At 36.4% G+C, this 20939-nt stretch overlaps 1 protein-coding gene across 1 annotated transcript in view; it reads right to left on the reverse strand.

The window, feature by feature from the left end:
• Positions 1 to 20939, reverse strand: part of LOC109097480 (ciliary neurotrophic factor receptor subunit alpha-like) — a 31334-nt gene extending 10395 nt beyond the window's left edge. The window contains exons 1-4 of the mRNA XM_019111121.2: positions 20786 to 20939; positions 4593 to 4689; positions 444 to 510; positions 1 to 29 (exon numbers count right to left, since the gene is read on the reverse strand). The exon at positions 1 to 29 is cut by the window's left edge and continues 132 nt beyond it. Coding sequence (XP_018966666.1) covers positions 1 to 29; positions 444 to 510; positions 4593 to 4689 — 193 coding nt within the window. The 5' untranslated portion in view covers positions 20786 to 20939. The remainder of the gene's footprint in view (positions 30 to 443; positions 511 to 4592; positions 4690 to 20785) is intronic.

Here is a 20939-nt window from a genome sequence, read left to right on the forward strand (position 1 = left end):
TCCCATTGAACTGCCATGCCACCGGAGACCTGCGAACCCATCCAAAACTCAGAGTCAAAACATCTCCATTATGAACCTTCACCTGCTTTCCTTGTAAACCTACTCTAATCAAAGATAGCCCTACAAAATAACCGCTATCAACACCAACTGGACCTGTGTATCGGGTGTTGTGCAAATCTTATTTTTGGCACTGGGATTCTCTTGGATAGTGTCTTTATTGGCAAGAAATATGCATTAATTTCAAACACAAGGCTTGCCAAAATCTGAGGCTGGGGAGTCAAGCCCCCCTTACCCACAGTAAATAGCCTCGATGTGTCCAAACCCTATAAGGACTGGCCCCGTGCCCCTGCAGAGGGTGGTTAAGCACACTATTATCACTCCTCACAGGAAAGCTTAGCTCTAATGGAGCTCTAGCAAGGCTTAATGTAGACTGGGGAACGTACCCGTCGTGAGCGCCTCCGCATGTGAGCACGACCCTGGAGCCCAGTCTACCGAACTGGACATCTGAAACTGAAAGCAGGAGACATGTGAGCTGCTCTATTCCAGAAGTGACAACAGACATGTCATCAAGTGATTATGTTATCAACCAGCCAATGGTACATGAAATCAAAAAAATTGTAAAATCAATAAAATAAAAATATATAACATTATTAGGGCAATCAAAGTTAACATGTTAAATACATGCAATTTATTTATTTATTTAGCCATTTAGGTTTTAAAACATTTATACATGTATCGGTTCATAATTTATGCATAACAAGTCTCAACTGAAATACAGTCCAAGTGAAATATCACATTAACAGTGTGCAAACATCATCATGTATAAACACCTTTACACATGTAAGACTGAGACCAAAAAGTGGTGGGGAAAGTGTGTTTATTTATACATGGTAATTATACAGTTTAGATATGCATATACCGCAAAGACTGACATAAACGCAGAATAATAACGATTATTTTTCCCTTCAAAAAGAAATTAAATGTGCTACAAAATACTACAAAAAAATATATCCATTAAATAATTAACTAAAATCTCTTATTTTTGTGGAACTTGAAGAATGCAAACTTTTGAATGGTTCTGTATATTTATGTGCATTTGCATTTTTGTTTTCATCAAAATTTTAACAGATTCTCATAGTTTTAGTTTTATTGTGAACAATTTATAAATAATAATAGTTCATAAGTGTGATTTGTCTACGTTTCCAGACAGTCCAAAATCCAAACATTATTTATTTATGTATTTATGTATGTATGTATTTATTTATTTATTTTGCTGATTCCTTGCAATCATTTAAGAACAGTATTTTACATCTTTGCAGGAAATGCTAAATAATAATAATAATACCCTTCAGAGTGAAAGCTTTGGGATGAAGGGTGCAGCAGAGAGAAAAAATAAAGTTCCTTGTGTCACATACATGTGCATAGAATCATGGGAGTGAAAAGTGTCCATCAGTTGTACCCTTCGAAATCCTTCATTCAAAAAGAGCTCTTTGAAGTGACAAGCTTCGAGCACGTCGCTGCATCCATGATTGTTCTCACTACTAAGTGCCAAATTTATCCCATTTGGAACGCAGTGAAATCTGTGGTTGGTGACATCAAACAGAGACAGTCAGGCATGTTCTTGGCCAGAATGAGCTGAAAAGTGGGCCAGATTTTGTGCTGATATTTAATAGTCAGGCTGAGACTATAATGCAATTATTTTGCAATGGGAGTTTGACTGCATTTCAACGACTTTAAATTATATGCAGCTTGACAAGCTCCAGTTTAAGAGTCGCTTCCTCAAAACTGCACCGCTTCATCCGTTCATCATTATAAGGCTTGCAGAGATTCTATAGCAAGAATCAAGGTGTTTACATTACTGTGCTTTTCTGCCTAGTCAGATTTCAGTATTTATATCAGACATTTACTGCCAAGAGTTAAACAAAGAGTGAACACACACACGCACGCACAGAGTCACACACACAGAGTGGCGTCGATCCAGTGCCCAGGGTCTAACTGCGCTCAAGAAACGCTCGTGCTCAATGTCGGCTTTCAGGAAATACTGGCAAAAGCATTTTATTTGAAATCCCACAACATCTCTCAAATTTCTCCCTCTCTGGCCAGCGAAATCACAGCCATAACACACACAGAGCAGAGCTGCATGCATTAATTGAGCAATCCATATGTGCGGCAATGAAGAACTGGGGATTTAAACAGAGAAGTTTTCTGTTCCACAAAACAAAGCCATGGCTATGTTCCTGGTTTGGATTCAAATCTAATTGTCACATGATAAAACTTTATGCTATCTGCTCTAGTTGCTCTGTATAATACCATCCTGCTTTGTCAACAAAGAAACGCTACAAAGACTTGTGACGAGGTCCATATGCTGGAACACAAATCCAAATACTAACAGCAACAGCATTTGAATGCTAACGTGGTTTTATGCTATCCGTTTACTCTATTTTTGGTCAAATAAATGCAGCGTTGGTGAGCAGAATAGAGTTTTCAAAAAACATTTTCAAAAATCTGATGAAACAGGCATTATACCAAAGACAACATTTAAATCTGCACTTGAACAGCTTCACAAACTTTTTAACCACACATTCTGTGTTACAAACCTTTAAACAACAGGATAACTGGGATACAAGTTTATAGTTTGATGTCTGTGGTAGCAAAATAGAGTAAAATGAACTTTTTGAAATCATTTTTACACTTGTATGTGTTGTATACTGTAGGTTATCTCAGTACGCCTGTAGCTGGCAACAAAGCATTTGTCACTGAATCATTAATTCAAAAGATCATTCACAAACGCTGATTCATCCAACAAGGAAACAAGTCTTTATGGATGAGACACTGACTCATTCATCAAAATGATTCTTTAATTATTTTGTTCAAATTAATATATATTTTTGGCGGAACCTCTATAAATAACCTGTTTTCTGTTTTCTCAATTTTAATTTGGGGTCATTTCCTCCAAGGAGGCCTTCTCAACTGGAATAAATAATAAATGGTAATAATAAATAGTACAAAACTAAAACTATGCAAATCTTACAAAATATCAGATTAAAAAGCAGCTCCCCCGAGAATGAATGGAGGAAGGTTACATTTTGCATTTTGGCAGCTCATTTACACAACAAAGGTGTTTTGGTGGCCTGAAAATGCAAACTTTTGAAAACGGGTGAACAATACCATTATCGTCTCTGTGTAATTGTGAATTTGTGAAAATGGTGACGTCGCCACCTACTGGCCTGGCATGAATAATACAGTGTTTTAGCTATTTTTGTGGATCCATGTGAACAGGGGTATGATATGATCATGCGCATCTAGTCAGTCAATCTGGTTCCCTGATTACTGCTAAATTGCCATCACCTGCTTTCAAATGGAGCAGCATTTAATAGACAGAGCCGTAGATCACTGACAAGGTACGCAATATCGCGTTCATTATCGAAGGCGATTCATCTGGGATAATGAACGTGATATTGCGTACCTTGTCAGTGATCTACGGCTCTGTCTATTAAATGCCGCTCCATTTGAAAGCAGGTGATGGCGATTTAGCGGTAATCAAGGAACCAGATTTACTGACTAGATGCGCATGATCATATCGTTAGATATATCGCCCAGCCCTACGTCATGCCCACGGACCATTGGCTGAACGTCTGATGCATATGGCACACAAAAGTGGAAACACTCCAGGAGTTTCGAAGTCGTCATCAGATTGGTTGAATTACACAGGATTTCCGGTAGAAGTGCGTGTCATGTTTTTTAACGTTCCGCCTAGAAACAAAGATGCTGTGACGCCAAACCTCCTCACGAAAGAAGAAAGCCGCCATGTTTACAACTGTGACAACGAGTGCTTATCAGGATCAACTAAACACTGGAGATTCAAAAGTATGTGAAATACTTAAAGAATCTTTAAAATACGTTTGAGAGTTTTACACACCGGTCTGTTATTGTGGCGACATTTCCACACGTTGAAACGTGATATGAAACGAACTATGATTGGTTATTTGACATGTCGGTCAAACGGCCTCATGGGCGGGCCTTGGCCAGTGAAAGCTGCCGTGGATTCCAGACCTTCAGCCGTCAGAGTGACACTGTGAGCAGTGTTTACCGAGATTTGATGACCTAACATTTATTTGACTCTTGAACAGCTAAACATCAGCTCACAAATACGATATATCTTTTAAATTGTTACTGCCTTGAGTTCTTATTTTGGAATAAATCTAAAAATGCTTGAAAACACTGGGCGTATGGTCCAAAAGGAGGGAATGCTTTTGATATTAAAACAATGTGACACAGGACGTGAAACTAGCAAAAAACATTTGTCGCGCCTGGCCCCATGGTGTATAATAGGGCCCTGTATTCGACTTGAAAACTTGAGGAGAGACTTTCTTTTTTTTTTTTTCTGGTATGGATTAAAATGAAGCTTGCACATGCTAAATGTGGTGTAGTTGCTTGGTATATTTTCATCCTGCTTTGTCTAAACAAAGACATGCTACAGAGACTTTGACAAGTTCCATATGTTGACACAAATCCAAATACTAGCAACAACAACATTGCTAACGTGGCCAGCTATCCTGAAGCACTTTGGCCCAAATAAAAGCAGATCGTACCTTCATTGGTCCATATCTCTGACTGGACGTGGTCAGAGAAGAGGATGATGATTCCAGTGACTATTAGATCTCCAAGGCATGACACTAAACCGGGCATCTGTAAGGGAGAATAAAACAAGAGTAACTCAAGGGGAAGTCCCATTTAAAGAGTAAACGGTCCACCTGCTTGGCAACCAGCCAGGTTGTGAAACAACACAATAATTCACTGCTCTAATTTGGATATAGGCAAACAAGACATCATGGGAATACGTGCATGAGCGTCGGATATTTCCGTACACACAGCACAGAGAATAAACATCTCCACAAACCAGTGTTCCCATGAATGATTTTTAACAGTTCTGCTGAAGTCTGGGAAGTTTTTTGCAAGTCCATCTGCATTCATTAAATGTTGAGGACATTCTGGGTCATGACGTCAAATGAAAAAGGTCTGCTATCTGAAATATGGCCTCAGGGAGCCTTGTATCAACAAACTGTAAACATTTTGAACAAATCCTGTAATTGACAGGGTACATCTGTCATACAGTGGGTACAGAAAAGAATTACCCCCAGGGTTAAGGTCTGGACTCTCTTTTCTGACATGGTGGAGTTATAACTTTCACTTAGATGTTATAAGATGATTAAATACAGCTGGATTAAACATAAACAAAAAGCCCTAACCCACAAAATGTGATTATTTTAAAGAGGGGTGATGATTTTGTATACCCACTGTACGTGCGGCTGGAATTTTGGCTAGCAGGGATCATTTTATGAGAAACGGATGTTTCTAAAGCCTGATGAAAAGAAAAGTAAATGCAGGAAACATCTTCACAATCCAAGACCTTTAGTCACTAAACCTCACAACAAGACTTGGGAGAGTTCATTAATGGCGGAAAAGTATTGCCAAATGAAAGTGATAAAATGAAAGTGAAAGTTCTGAACATTAAATAACGTAATCACAAGTCCAGTTCTTCTTCTTTTTCCTTTTTTTTTTATACGCATTATATATTTCAACACTAAATGACATTAGAAAACAATAACAATTATAAATTGATTAATGTAATGTAATTAATGATTTTTTTTTTTTTATTAGCTAACACTTTATAATCAGGTTCTATTAATTAACATTATATATTTCATTAGTCAACATGAATTAACAATGAAAATATCTTCTATACTATTTATTAACATTAGTTAATGTTAATTACAAAATTTTCCAATGCATTTTAATCAAAAGTTATATCTATTATTTAATGGAGCTAACATGAACAAATAATGAAGTTATATTTTTATTAACTACAAAAACATAATTAACAAATGCTGTAACAACTGTAGTACTCATTGTTGCTCATTAATGCATTAACTAATGTTACTTTATTGGATCTTATTGTAAAGTGTTACGATACTTGCTCTATAATGCTAGAAATTTTTCAAGCTTTTTATTAAAGGATTTATTTTTATTTTTTTTTCCCAAGTGAGTAAATGTAAATCTGAAGCAACTACTTTACAGTTGGCTTTAACTTTAAGGTATTTTGTGTCTTAAATGTGGCGTTTATCCATCTTACAAACATTTAAAAAGTCATTGTCATAGCTCCTTACTGCCAACAACATCAAATAATGATGCTGAAATTTAGAGCAAAACTATTTGGTGTAAGAATTAAAATACAGTCACAGTACACATTGTTGCTCAATGTTCACTTCAATGCTTATTTTTACTTCAGAGCATCACCTTCCCATATTTAGCTCCAGACAGAGCATACATTTGTTAATGAAATCACATTGTCTCAATGACTCACACATGATGACACATCAACTGCTGTCAGTTTGGACAAGTGATGTGCTAAAACCACAACGTGTGGTGATTTACACATAATCAAAACAAAAGGACAGCTTTTGATTTTTTTTTTTTTTGTAAAGAAAATAGTGTAATTTTTAAACTGCACAACTGTCACGCTCTTGTAAAAGGAGGCGCACAAAGACGAAGGTAATACAAATAACATTTAATACTAATCCAAGATGATGAAGATTCATACAAAACACAGGCTTACACAAGAAGCATTCACAACTTATAACCAGCAGCTAACTGAACTGAAAGGGGAACTTAAGTAGGGTGAGATACGAGGGACAGACAGGTGAAGAGGATAACTAATCAAACACAGGTGAACTGAATAACTAATCAGGACGATAGAAACTAAATGAAAACAAAAAAGAAGTCCATGACTGTGACAGTACTCCCAATGATGCTTCAATGAGTAACACACACTTAACCCTTAGGTAGTTAAGCCCTGGGTTTGTCCTTTATCATTTTCATTATCATTATCAGGCACGCTGCATGAAAGACTCCACAGTAAATCAGTTTCCAGTGAGGAAAAGTAAGTCTACCACCTACAGAGCAGTGTTTCCATTTCCATTTGTTTTAGCCATCATTATTATCTCTCATCTCTTGGTAATTGGGAACATAGGAATTTTCCTCACTGCATCTGAAAATGTCTGAAGTGTTTGGTTTCTCAAAACCACAGGCTGAAGTTGTTACCCTTCACTTTTTATGCTACATTATAGCAGGGCTGCACCGATCCACAATGTTTTTCGCTCACTATTGATCTGAAACACAGACTAATGATCCCGTAAAAGTCTCATAATGCGAGTTGCAACTTTAATCTCACAGTACGTGTGATAAATCCTGTACACGTGAGTCTCAGGTCCAAACCTGAGGGCAGCGGTGTTTATTCTCTTATTTGACGTAGTTTGTTATCTGGATGGCCTCCATGCTCTCCACTCTCAAGAGGCTGTCAGATTCAGCAGTGAGGTGCAGCTTCTTTCACATTCAGTAAAGAGCTTCTGCATGTTATCACCAAGCTTTTCCGAGAGTCAAGTGTTTTTCTGCTGGTCTGATGAACGCCACTGACCTTAAAACCACTAAAAAGCTGTATCATTATTTAAACAGTGTTTGGACTGTGTGAACAGTGTGAAGCGGCTGTTTCAGGGAGAAATGTTGTCAATACTAATGGATTTTTTATTTTTTTTATGTTGGTATTGGTAAACAACTGTAAAAATCTGTACAGTTTTGCCAAATATACCGTCAACTCTAAGTAAAACCACTTAATATCAGGCCTTAATTTCAATGTGCAGTCAAAAAAAAAAAAAAAGAAAAAGAAAAAGAAAAAGAAAACTATACATACTAATTAAACAAACAAAAATCTGTAATATTATCTGGCAATACAATATTACAATGACAATACTATAACACACACACACACACACACACACATATATATAAATATATATATATATATTTGGGCTGCTCAATTAATATATATTTTTTTTTAATAATGATTACAACTACGTATGCCATAATTACGTAATAATTCAATTAATCTTTTGAATCTTGTATATATATTTTATATATAATCTTTTATTTATATATATTTTTTTTTTTTTTTTTCATTTAGTGTGTTTTCAGCTTTTTTATTTTCACCTAAAAATACGGCATGCACTTGCTTCACACCATGGTATAAACATCATTCAATGTAAATTGTGATAACTGTAATTAATATTAGCAATTACAATTTCAAGGGAATAATTGACAATTATGAATTGTGCAGCCCTAATATATATGCACATATATAATAAACAACATTAAACAATACAATTAATAAATAAATAATTTATATTAACAATTTATTAATATTGTTATAAACACACACACATAGTTTTATTATAACTTTTTACAATACAATATCATTTAATATAATTATATTGTCTTATAAGTTTAATCGTTAATGCAAATTGTTTTTTTATTAGTTTAATTGCTTTATTATACATAATGTAAAAAAAATGCTAATTGTTATTTTTTCTACATTTCTATATAAAGTTCTACAAATAAAATTGATTAAAACATGTTTCATTGGCACAAATATTACATTGTAGACAGGATCATACCAAAACACCAACAACTCTTCTGCTGTAAGACGTGTTTGATTTCCGAAGCTCTCACAGAGCAGATGCACCTGTGGTTCTTTGTGAGCATTGTGTTAGCTGCACAAAAGGTCATGGGTTCAATTCCCAGGGAACGCACATACTGGTTAAAAAATAATAAATAAAGAATGTATAGCCTGAATGCACTGTAAGTCGCTTTGGATAAAAGCGTCTGCTAAATGCGTAAAAATGTGAAATAATACCAGCTTCATCAGCCCCCATCAAACCCAATGCTTCGACTTTTCCTCAACCACAAAAATGCACCTCCACACAAGCCCTCAACCTTCCCCATGTCAAACCCACAGCGTGAAAAACCCAGAGCTAAACGCTGACCACAAGCCAGTGGTAAATTATATATCAGCGCAATACCCTTATATATTATTTAGTCTGGTGCCTGTTGTTGTTCAGGACGGCTGGCTCGAACGCAACAGAACGATGGCGCATCTGGTGAAGATAAACATAGAGCTGATAATCCATGTTAAAAACAGCCCCTCTGTACCCATAACACCCTTCAGCGTTTCCCAACAATACGGCCAGTATGACAGTGCTATTACTCTTGTAGGTTTAATAGTCTTTAAATAAAGAAATATTACACTTACTACGAGAAATTTGTGAGAAATGGGTACAAATTACTGTTGTGTGTAAACCTTAGGCTATACAGTACTATCATTATTATGCTTTTATTATTATTTGATTACAATTAATAGTGACTAGTAACATGCAACATTAATAATGCGTATAACCATTGTCTTTGCATTAAGTGCAGTTACAATACATATATGAATATCCTGCAGCAAAACTTCTTCAGTGAAAGACTATCATTCACAGTTTCACATTTTGTTTATATGGCATCACAAGGCCGTATTACAAAGCAGTACCAAATGTTGCTAAAATTACCATTTATGAAAATGTGATGGTTTCTGAGAATTTTTTCCAACCACAAGTTTTCATATATGAATATTCAGTGCCAAGACAAACACATACACACACACAAACGCACATATGCCAACCAGATGTTGAGTTTGCATATTCCAGAAACTGAAAAAAAATGAGAATTTACAACTGAAATATTTCATCTCTGAAACCGTATAATGCTAAGGAGGCAGCAAACTAGCATTTGAAAAAGAAGTGTTAGTTAAGTATTATTTATATACTATTATAGCATATATTTATATTTTTAATCAGCTTTTATTTTTATATTTTCATTTAGTTTAATTTTTAGCAATTTTATGTTTTTAAATATTTTTATTTAGCTTATTCTTATTTCAGTTTTAGTCATTTTAATACTTCAAATTTAAATTATTTTATTTCATTTAGTTCCTGAGACAGCATTTAGTGGGTTTTTGTTATTGTTAAGTTGATTTTTTTTTATCTAATATGTATATTTCAGCTTTATTTCAATTAAGTTTTGAACAGAATAATAGTTTGCGAAGGCATAGAAGTTTACTTAGTTAGAGTCTAGTGTTAGATGGTGTGAACACCAACATCATTATTACCATTAATGGATGTAAACCAAAAGAAAAGACCGCTGCTAACAAACAAATGATAGTTTGTCATCAGTGTTAAAACTGCTTCAAATTATGCAGCACTGGAGTTAAAAAAAATGCTTCGTAGCACAACAAAAAACAAAAAAAAACCAAAATTAAAATTACACCACAAAAAAACACACCACTTTGACGTCTCTTCTGACACATTATGCTGTCGTTTCTCACATTACTGCATTTTTTGTCATCTTGTGTAACTAACTGTGATAATATAGTGGGAAGCCCTTTAGTCTTTAGTCACTTATCGTTTTGTAGGAAAGACAATGGCGCAGAAGAGAAAATGAAAGGCGAAGGAGGGTAGAGGGAACTTGGGGGACGCAAGTCGTCTCAAAGTAGGAAAGACAGCCAAGAAAGTGCGAAGGAATGTGCAAGTCTCGCCAACATTTTATGTTTCTTTCCACTGAATTTCAGCGTTTGCTCGTTTGCTTGCCAATAGTGAGGCCAACTCTCGAAGTGCTGTGATAACAAGTGATAAGAGTCCTATGAAAGTCTTTTTCTGATATAATATCCTTTTCAGTGTCAGCTGAGCTGCAACATTTGTATCTCCATCAACTTCACAAGCTTATCGGCCGTTGCCAATGTTTGTATATGGAAAATTGAAAAGGCATTGTTGATAAAAGGTGCAGAAGTAAAGACATCCTGTGGCCTTGTTCCTCGCTTTAATAAGTACAATACCTTCTTGAAGTACTTTTTGGTACGCAAAAATTCACAGCATCTTCTGAACGCAGATCCAGGAAACAAAGTTGTTTGTCTTTCTTCCCAGCACTAATTATTAGGATCCATTCAGAGCCATGCAAGTCTGAGCAGAAATCGCAAAGATGACTCATGAAGTAGCATGCAGTCTTTTTACGAGGAAAAATGCAGAGGACGGCTGAAAATAGACAGTGTTCCCTCTTTGGCACATTCCAACTCATCCAACACGCTTGAATGGAAAACAGACAGCCCGACAAATGGAAACGCTCACGTGAGGAATGTGATGCATATTTGCCCTGGTTTTGATGCATTCTTCTGTGACAGTAGCTTCCTATCCTACATGCATGCACAGGCGCTCCACCGGGAGCATTTTAGACTAAATCAATAATCAGTGTGAGCAACGTTTCTCTATTTGTCACTTTGCAAAGGGCAGTAGGACAGAAGAACAACAACTGGACAAAACTGACATTTAGGTTAATCTCCCGAGCTTAATGACCAGGAAAATAAAATGTGTTTGAACTTTAACACTTGAGCTGGCAGCATCTCACTTTGGCAACAGCTGCGTGATGGAAGCTGAAAATAGCATAAGAGAAAACAAATGTAGTTGTTCTTAATGACAAATAAAGTAAACCAAAATGATTTTGCATATAAAAAGACAGTATTTGTATAATATTAATCAGTGCTAATATTTAAAAACCTTTGTCCACCAAAATCAACCAGCAAATGCATGAAGCTAATATGCAGAACAAAATATATCTATATGTATATTTGTGTGTGTTCTGTATGCACACACACAAACACACACAAATGGTGTCATATGGTGTCTTCATGGCTGTATGTGAAAGTTTCTTAAAACATCAGATAATGTGACCTTTAAATGTCAAGGGAAGGTCAGTTGAGGCTGTACAATGCCATGTGGTGTGACTGCCCAAAAACTCCCTTTAGTGTAAGAAAAATATGTTTTTACGTCATACGTTATGGTTACACCACATGGAATTAAATTTTAACTTTTCATGAAAAGGTTTTTTTTTTTTAACCATGTGAAACTAACATGAAGGTTTCATTTCTAAGAACTTGGCACATGTGTTTTAAATTAGATGTTCCTTATTTTCCAATGACCCATTGCTATCCAACCAGCAAAAGTAAAAAATATAGTTAGACTACCATAGAATACTATATTAGTTGGCAGATTAATCATTTTGTATTATAATATTATTAAAACACTCCTTCCACGTGACTTTAATTCAGTGGCACTTGTGAATAGCTAAACAATGTCTAAACATATTGTCATAAATAAATGAAATGCATAAAAACAAACATTTCTTTAATGTCTTGCTAATGTAGTTTCACCACACTCTTCTTAAAAGCCACAGGTAAGGTTTGAAAAATAAAATAAAGGTTTGATTTCCTACTCGTGTCCTTCTAGGTCTGAGATGATTGGATGCGTTTTCCCAGAGTTGCCTGTGGTGCACGGCCACTTCTTCAGAAAAAGAAAAGAGCGGTTCAAGCACATCTTTGCAACAAGAGACGAGTTTCAAGGGATTCAAGGAAAATAAAGCTGCATGTAATCTTCCCTGTTGTTTGGATGGGCAGAGTTTGCTAAACAGTCCAGGATGTGGATACACCCGGGAACCGTGGCTTGTGCTCTCTCTTCGTAACTTTAACGCAGACCACCCAGGGCCCTGAAGAGATAAAGGTGTGGTTTACAGATAGTTGACTGGCAGAGCTTGCAGAAACTGAGCCCAAATATACAGCATTAGTCTGGGAGAACAGGTAGGGGTCTACTTAAACGTTCCCAACTTCAGGAAGAGCAAGTTGGAAAGGTTTCTCGTCTCAAGATATGGACTTTGTCCAGATGTTGATACAAGATGAAATCTAGTTGGGCAACAACTGGTAGTATTCAATCTTATAAAGACACTCTGGAATTTCTGTTACCATGGGAACAACACTGAAATCATGTTGTGTGCACTGCCAGCCTGCCTAAGGCAAAGCCTCAATGACTCTAACTTCTTCTGGATCTGGAAGCAAAACCTGATGTAACTTTGACTAACACAAAACAGCCAATCAATCTCCTTTCGGATTTCACTGTACATGCAGGATAGATCATTAAAAACTCATGTGGACCGTTCAGATTGGATTAACGTCTGTAGAAAAGTAACGAAAACTTCAACGACAATTTCTAAAAAGAAGATTATTCTTATTCCTGTTCTTATTTACTTACCTTCACGTAATTCCAAACCTTTTGCAATTTATTTATTCCATGAAACCCAAAGGATGGATTTTTGAAGAATATTCTGCCCATTCTTTTAAAATAAATGAGGACTGGTGCTGTCCTGAAAGAAATGTTTGATTGGTAGAATCAAAGTTGCTGCATTGCGTCCTTTCTGAAGCTTGAAAGCTCTAATCCCAATTCATCCTAACTGTCTGGAAAAGAACGACCATTACATAACTCAAAGTTTCTCCTTCTGTGTTCTACAGAAGAAAGTGAAGTGACATACAGCCAAGTATGGTGACCCATACTCAGAATTTGTGCTCTGCATTTATCCCATCCAAAGTGCACACACACAGCAGTGAACACACACCCGGAGCAGTGAGCAGCCATTTATGCTGCGGCGCCCGGGGAGCAGTTGGGGGTTCGGTGCCTTGCTCAAGGGAACCTCAGTCGTGGTATTCCCGGCCTGAGACTCGAACCCACAACCTTAGGGTTAGAAGTCAAACTCTCTATCCATTAGGCCACGACTTCCCAAGAAAGTAAGTTAACAGGGAAATCAAATTTCTCCTGATCTTTTGACATATAACAGGTCAGTGTACTATAAAAACATCCTGTGAATTTCAGAATTCAAAATGTCTTGTTAGTTCAAAAACAGCTTTTCTTGAAATCATGCTAAAAAAAACACTTAATTTTGGAATCGGTCACATTTTGATGGCATAGTGTGATACATTAGGAAAGAGCTCCAGATAGCATCAGTGAAACACTGTTTGTTTGTTTGTTTGCTTTACTTTACTGCAGATTTTTTTTTTTTTTTAACGAAGACAGTTTGACGCAGTTTTTCAGAGAGACTGATGATATTGGATCCACCAGTAATGTCGCACACATAAGTGTGAGTAAACATGCTTTTACCACTATTGCATTGTCTGTTCACAACTGTTTGATATATACTGAGTACGTTTTTAACCCAAATGTTGTTTTCAGAGTACGTCACAGCAGCGTCCATCTGTTATTTTAATAAGCGAAACCATCAGCCAATCACAGCAGTGGGCGTTTACTTCTGAGTCTTGTATGCGGCCTGCCAATAAAACCAGACCGATCTGAAGAGAGGCTCAAAAACAGGATAGAAAATAGCTTATTACTTCTAAATTATGATGTTTTGATGTTAAAATCTAGCTAACGACACAAGTGGGCCTCAGAGAACATTATTAAAAATGCATTATTAAAAAGGCATTTCATGATCCCTTTAAAAAGGTTTGGAATGGTGAGTAACTGATGGAAAAATTTTAATCTTTTGGTCAACTAATCCTTTAAGGTTTGGCTCAAGCATAAAACTCTTGCAAACCAGGAAGACCAGAGAGAATCCACAACAATTATGGTTGCAGAATTAATAATAATAATAATAATAATGCAGTCAGTATCCATAAAGACAGCAACCTTTCTGCAAGACTCCAGTGTCTCTAAAGAAGCGCAGAAGTAAATTTAGCCTGGGTAATGGCACAGAAAGCAAATAAACAAGCGAGTCCATGCATATTTGGAGTTGCCCACCCCCATCCTCCGTGATACCTTTCTACATGGAGCACGCTGATGATCTAAGAAGTCAAAGAAAGAAAACAGCATCTGTTTGTGGACTTGTCGCAGTCAAGGTTTGTGCAGCTTGACAGATACAGCTAAAAGTCTTCACAAAAGAGGCAAATCATGAGCATTTTAGACCTGGCTTTGAAAACAGACATCAATTTGGCGCAAAATGGGGATAAGGCTGCGGAGCAGTTCTCTACAAAAAGCTATCATTGCCACTCAAGCCTGGAATTTCCTCAGGCACTGGCCAGAATAAGATGGCTACCAGATGCCAGCTATTCACTGAGTTTCTGGCTGGCTTCCCGGGAGAATTGCAGCCTCAGCCAGTTCTGCTTGAAGGTAGACTGTGCGTGAACACTTACCCTCACTTTACTCAACACTGGATTAAACAAAAAGGACAAAAGCATCCTCAGCTGATTGATTGCCTTGTTCTTCAGTTCCAAACATGGCCTGAAGACTTGATTACAACTTAGTATGGCACAAACTTTCTCTTGGAAGCAGCGCCTTTCATGGAAGTCATGAACTGGAGCATTCTCGTGAAGAACACCAATCACGACAAGAGGTTTCCGTATACCGCAAACATGAGTCATGGATACAAGCAAACTTGGAAACGTTCATTGACCCAACAACCTCGGCACCGTGTGAAAGCTCTTCGAAAGTAAACGCTCAAGGAATTACAAGATCTCTCCGCAGAAGGACCTCATCGACAATGACAGCTCAACAGCAGCTTGGGTTGCCTGGCATTTAAAATGGCGCCACAGTCCCGCTGCATATAATTATGGAGGCCGTACGAGCCAAAGCTCACTTCGAAAAGCTACCACATCATGAACGGCACAAAACTCCACAAGGCCAACATGTCATTTCAGCAAACAAGCGAAAGCAAATAAATGTCAAACGACACTAAGCCCAGACCAGCAGCGTGTATCTTGAGTCCTGTATCTGGCATGAGGAATATGGGACTTGATCCGCAGAGTCTCGTGTCTGGTTTCAATGTCCAATCAGCACCAAGTGAGTCATGCGGAGTATAACCCCCAGAATTGAACTATCAAGTTCTCTCAATAGCTTGTTGAACGTTCTCCAGTGACGTGTATCAAGCGGGTGACAGTCCCAGACTGGTGGAAAATTGACACAACTCCCTGCAGAGCTGATACTGTTTGACCGGCTGCTCGTGATGAAGAAAAGGTCTCACGAACAACTGAAGATGATCCGTCGGTAAAAGGTTTGGCAAGCATCAAACAGCATGACAGCTAGAGTATCGGATTTTGCCTGCAGGTATATGTATTTGTATATGGTTCTCAAACAGAGGGTAGCGCTCCAGAAGATAAAGTACTTTCTTTATGCCTATGACTCACACCTGCTGGGAAACGGCACACATATTCTGTTACCACTGTTCCAACATGCTTGGCTCATAGAGAGCTGGTCTTCGGCATGAGAGGGGGAAAAAAAAATGTACAGCATCCAGACACAAGCACTGGAGCACAATCATACCTTCTGCAAACAGAACTTTGTTTGACTATCCTTATTGATAGAAGCCATATGTCTACCAAGCATTTACTTCCTCAAACAGATTACAACCATTTGAAACTCCTTATTTTTAATCATTTTAAAACTGAATTTTTTCCACTTTAAGTAGAAAAATTGACTGCTAGCAAACTTGTTGCATTGCCAAGTCCAATATGTGTCGAATTTTTCCATCAACAACTTAAAAAACTGTCACTATCAACACATGCTATTACAAAACTCTACTTGCAGGCTGATTAAGGCTTTATTTCAGGACACTTCATAAAACATGAAGACATTTAAGTTCCACTCAGGGATCTCGGGGGAAAGACAAAAAAGATGCATGCATATTTAGAAGATTCTGATTGTTTTATTGCCTTTTGAGAAAAAAGTATTGTGAATAGCATGTTAAATGTGAAAATTAAAGATATTAGACGGCTTTATGTTAGCAGAGTGTCTCCAGATACCATTTTGGGGAAAAGATCTGCCTCTCGTTAAAAACCATTTAGGCTTTATATAAAATGGAGAAAGATGAAATACACTATAAAATGTGCGGCTAGTGGACAACAAACTAAATGGAGCGTGTTGGGTCTATTTTAACCACTAAATGTTCTACAGATTTGATCGTCCTAACAAAATTCCAACTATTAAATTAAAGATTTTTTGTTTTCAACCAAACTGAATCCAAAGACGAATGAAAGATTTGTGAGAATAAACCCCGTAACTAAAGACTGGCAGTTTGAGACTTTCAGTCCATTGCAGTTTTCTTTAAAATCTTCTAAAAAAGTACAATCCTAAACGCCAATATACACAACTCTTGCCCACAGAGATGTATACAATTTTGCATATATATAAAAAAAAAAAACTGTAAAATTGTCAAATATTACTACAATTTAAAGTAACTGTCTTCTATTTGAGTATATTTTAAAATGTAATTTATTCCTGTGATGTAAAGCTGAATTTTCAGCATCATTACTCCAGTCTTCAGTGTCACACGATCCTTCAGAAATCAGTATAATATGTTTATTTGCTACACGAGAAACATTTCTGATCATTATCAATGTTGAAAACATTTGTGCTACTTAATAGTTTTGTGGAAACAGTGATACATTTTATATATCCGACATATAGAAAAATCAGAACAGATCATGCAATTGAAATGCCAGATGGAAATGTTTTCAGGTGACCATAGAGCACATATGCAAAAACCTCATGTATGATGTCATTCTGTGGTTTCCAAGGACAGAGCATGTGGATCGTTTCATTAGAGAAAAACTTAATGTGTACTGAGAGAACAAAAAAAGTGAATTTGATATTCAAAACGCAAGAATAAATGCACTTCTTGCACAACGTGCCATGTCCTGCATTGCACCAACTGGACATCAAAGACCAGGACAAGTGGCCTCTATTTCAGTATAATTACGGCATTTCCCAACTGCAGGGCTTCACTAGGCCTTGACACTTTCGACTCATAAACAAATCCCTAACGAACTTGAACTCTTCTGCAATGACTCACCCTGCCCTCACATTACAGTTTCTAGGAAAATGACAAAAACTAAAGCTTCATGCTGCATAATTAGTTACCCAGTAACTTTCTAGTGTATATATATTTTTTCACAAGGAACCTAAGTTTGAGCAAATACATATGAAAACATTTAGGCAGCCTAAGCACAATGTATGAAATCCCATCTAGGGCCTCAAGAAGGCTAAATCTTGGAGCAGCCAAGAGCCAACACACCGTCAGTGTGCCAGCGAGTCGACCACGTCCCCTTCAGCGAGGCCCTTTTCCCCTGACAGAACAAAGAGGACTCAAGTTTAATTTGAAACTGATTACAGCCACTCATAATGTGTGCTGAAATATGCGATGGAAATGAGTGTACTGAATGAGGAACAGAACTTGGCGGATTCAGTTAGAGAGAGGAGAGAGGGGTTGGAACCACGCATTCCACCGCCACACTAACTTTGCAGAAGTATTGCTTTCATGCATTTAAAGGCTTTTGTTATTTTTTTCAACATGTTTTTCTCACGTTTGCATTCCGGTTCTAGTATTTACTGTATATAAATATTCGAGACCTGAGGAATGCACATCTGGGCAGATGTTCTCGGTGTAGGGTTTAGCTTCTTGAGAAGATGATGTTCCTAATACTTGGATATAGAAGGGGCAGATGTGAAAACTAAGAGAGTGGTTGGTATTTAATGAGTTTTTCAAGAGTAATCTATACATTTTGGACTGTGCAACCAGTGTACAGATGATCCAAGGTTACAATATGCAAAGTGATTCAGCACAAATGACAGTTCCCAAACTAGTAAAAAAAAAAAGACCTGTCCAGAAGATTAGAAGCATTGGCTGTCTCATTCTGCCTTATGTATAGACATACAATTCTATTCAAACTGACAAGCTGCTGTGCTTATTGCTGTGCTCATCAGAGTAAAGTATCAGATGTGCTAAAACATGTCACATTTAAATCCAGACTCAAAACTCATCTGTTTAGCTGTGCATTTATTGAATGAGCACTTTGCAATGTCCCAACTAATTGCACTATATTTTATGTATAATCATTTTCTATTCTTAACTGTTTTAAATTCATTTTAAACCATTTAAATCAATGTTTAAATAATTTTCAAAGTTTTTAAATTCCTTGTTTTTTTGTTGTGATTATTATTATTTGCTTTTCTTTTATGTAAAGCACTTTGAATTACCATTGTGTATGAAATGTGCTATATAAATGAACTTGCCTTGCCTTGCTTAAAGAAGAGTAAGAGAAACAGGGACAATTGCAACACTCAAAATGTAACATCAGTAACTTTTTGTAATGCATTTTCCATAAGTTATTTGTCTTGCTTGTTTATGTTGTCTCACATAAAATTTAAACTCTTAAACCTTAAAATATGTTCATTAGAAAAAATGCAATCTGAACTTGGATGGTTGTAATTTATGAAACATGAAAAAAAAGTATGCGTAAAAAAGTTACAGAAGTTGAAGTTTACCATATATAAGGGTGTAAGCCCTATTTTTAAAATAAAAATAAATATGATAATGCATGCATATTTTGGAATTTAAAATTGCTAAAAATAAATAAATAAATAAATAAATAAATAAAAATAATAATAATAATAATGATAATGATAATAATGATAATAATCAAAGCCATATGTCTAACTGCGTTATGTTCCAAATTTGAAGTTGATATCACAAAAATTTAGGTTCCTGTGAAATTTTGATTAGGTGCTATACCAAAAATAGCCACCCAAACTACATTAGATTTTTTTTTTTTCCTGTCACATATTTTGAAATTTCTGTCACATTATTATTTATATCACAAAATAAACAGCAAGTATGAAACACTGAAGACTCATTTTCATTGTTGAAAGATACCTTTTCAACAATGCGTTTTGTCAAGATTTAGAAAAGATTTTGGTAACACTTTAGAACAGGGAACACAATATTCACTTTTTCTCAAACTCTCAATTTGCTTATTATTAATAGTTGTTAAGTTTAGGTGTGGGGTGGATCGGGGTTCTAACATACAGTCATGCAGAATAAGGCATTAATATGTGTTTTATAAGTACCAATAAACAGCCAGTATGCTAGTAATACGAATGCTAATAAGCAACTAATTAATAGCTAAAATTTGGTCCTTAAAATAAAGTGTTACCAAAGTTTTGATTATAAACTATTGTAGAACATTTTGTAATATGACACTTGACACCACCCACTAGTAGGAGGAGCCACTGAAAGAACTGAAAAGTATAATTCCATGGTAAAGCAATATCTGAATTCAAAACTGAATTTAAATGCATTTTGAGTGTTTAAGCTTTCGAATGCTAAAAAGGTGATACAAAAGTGTGACACTGTTACATTTATCAAAATTTCTATTACAATTATAATCAGTGCTACAAATGTAGCATTGGCCTTTGTGTACGTTTATAGTTTAACTGTATAACTGCACGTTTTACATTTAATTGACAGGCAATGACTGCTATTATGTTGTTTGGGGCTAAATCAAAATCAAAGAGTGAAAACCCAAAAACTGTTACAATAGTTCATGTTCTCTTCTATAATGCAGCAGGGATTTAGTCATGTGACACTGGCACAGTTAATGGACACAACATTGTCCTGTGCACAGCCTACTGTTGTCAATAAAGTTACTTCTTTCCTACGACTATCATATTTGGTTGCATTATTGATTAAGATGATTACTTAGATAAATAGTTTTTTTTTTTTTAAAAGAAAGAAAGAAAATAGTTTAAAAGTATAATGCAATAAAACAAGAAAAACAACTTTTCAAAGACTTAATATTATAAAATGTTAAAAATACAGATTTATTTTCCAGTCAATTTTCCCGTTTTAAACAGCTGTAGGATAAACAGATTTAATGTAGTACACTAATGACTGTATGCGTTCCTCTAATCCACAATCCTATTACTGTGTGCATAAAGCATCATCACGTAGGCTATTTATCAGCTACCGAGTTACGTTACACGACGTTCTTTCAGTTTATCAAATGTGAAGACTTAAAGCATGTAGTTTTTAACATGAGAAACTGTTTATCTTCACAACAGCGGACAGATTTCCAAGCGCAGCTCCCAGAGCGCAGTTATATGATATCCCCTGGGTCGCCGAAACTTTTCTCTCACTTTCACGATGATGTCATTTCAAATACATTAGAGCTTTTTCCCAAAGTGCAACTTTTCAAGTGTTTCTTGTCAATCCTTACCTTACTTTTCTTCAAACATCACACGAGCATTTTGACGCGGTTCCTCTCCATTGCCTTGGCTGCGCTTCACCTTCGTAGTAAAGTCGGAGGCACGAGCTGCGCCTTCCCCTGCGCGGCTCCCATTGGAGAAGAGCTCTGTCAGTACTCACGCGCT

The sequence above is a fragment of the Cyprinus carpio genome, chromosome A10, assembly GCF_018340385.1.
Source record: "Cyprinus carpio isolate SPL01 chromosome A10, ASM1834038v1, whole genome shotgun sequence".
Lineage (NCBI taxonomy): Eukaryota > Metazoa > Chordata > Actinopteri > Cypriniformes > Cyprinidae > Cyprinus > Cyprinus carpio.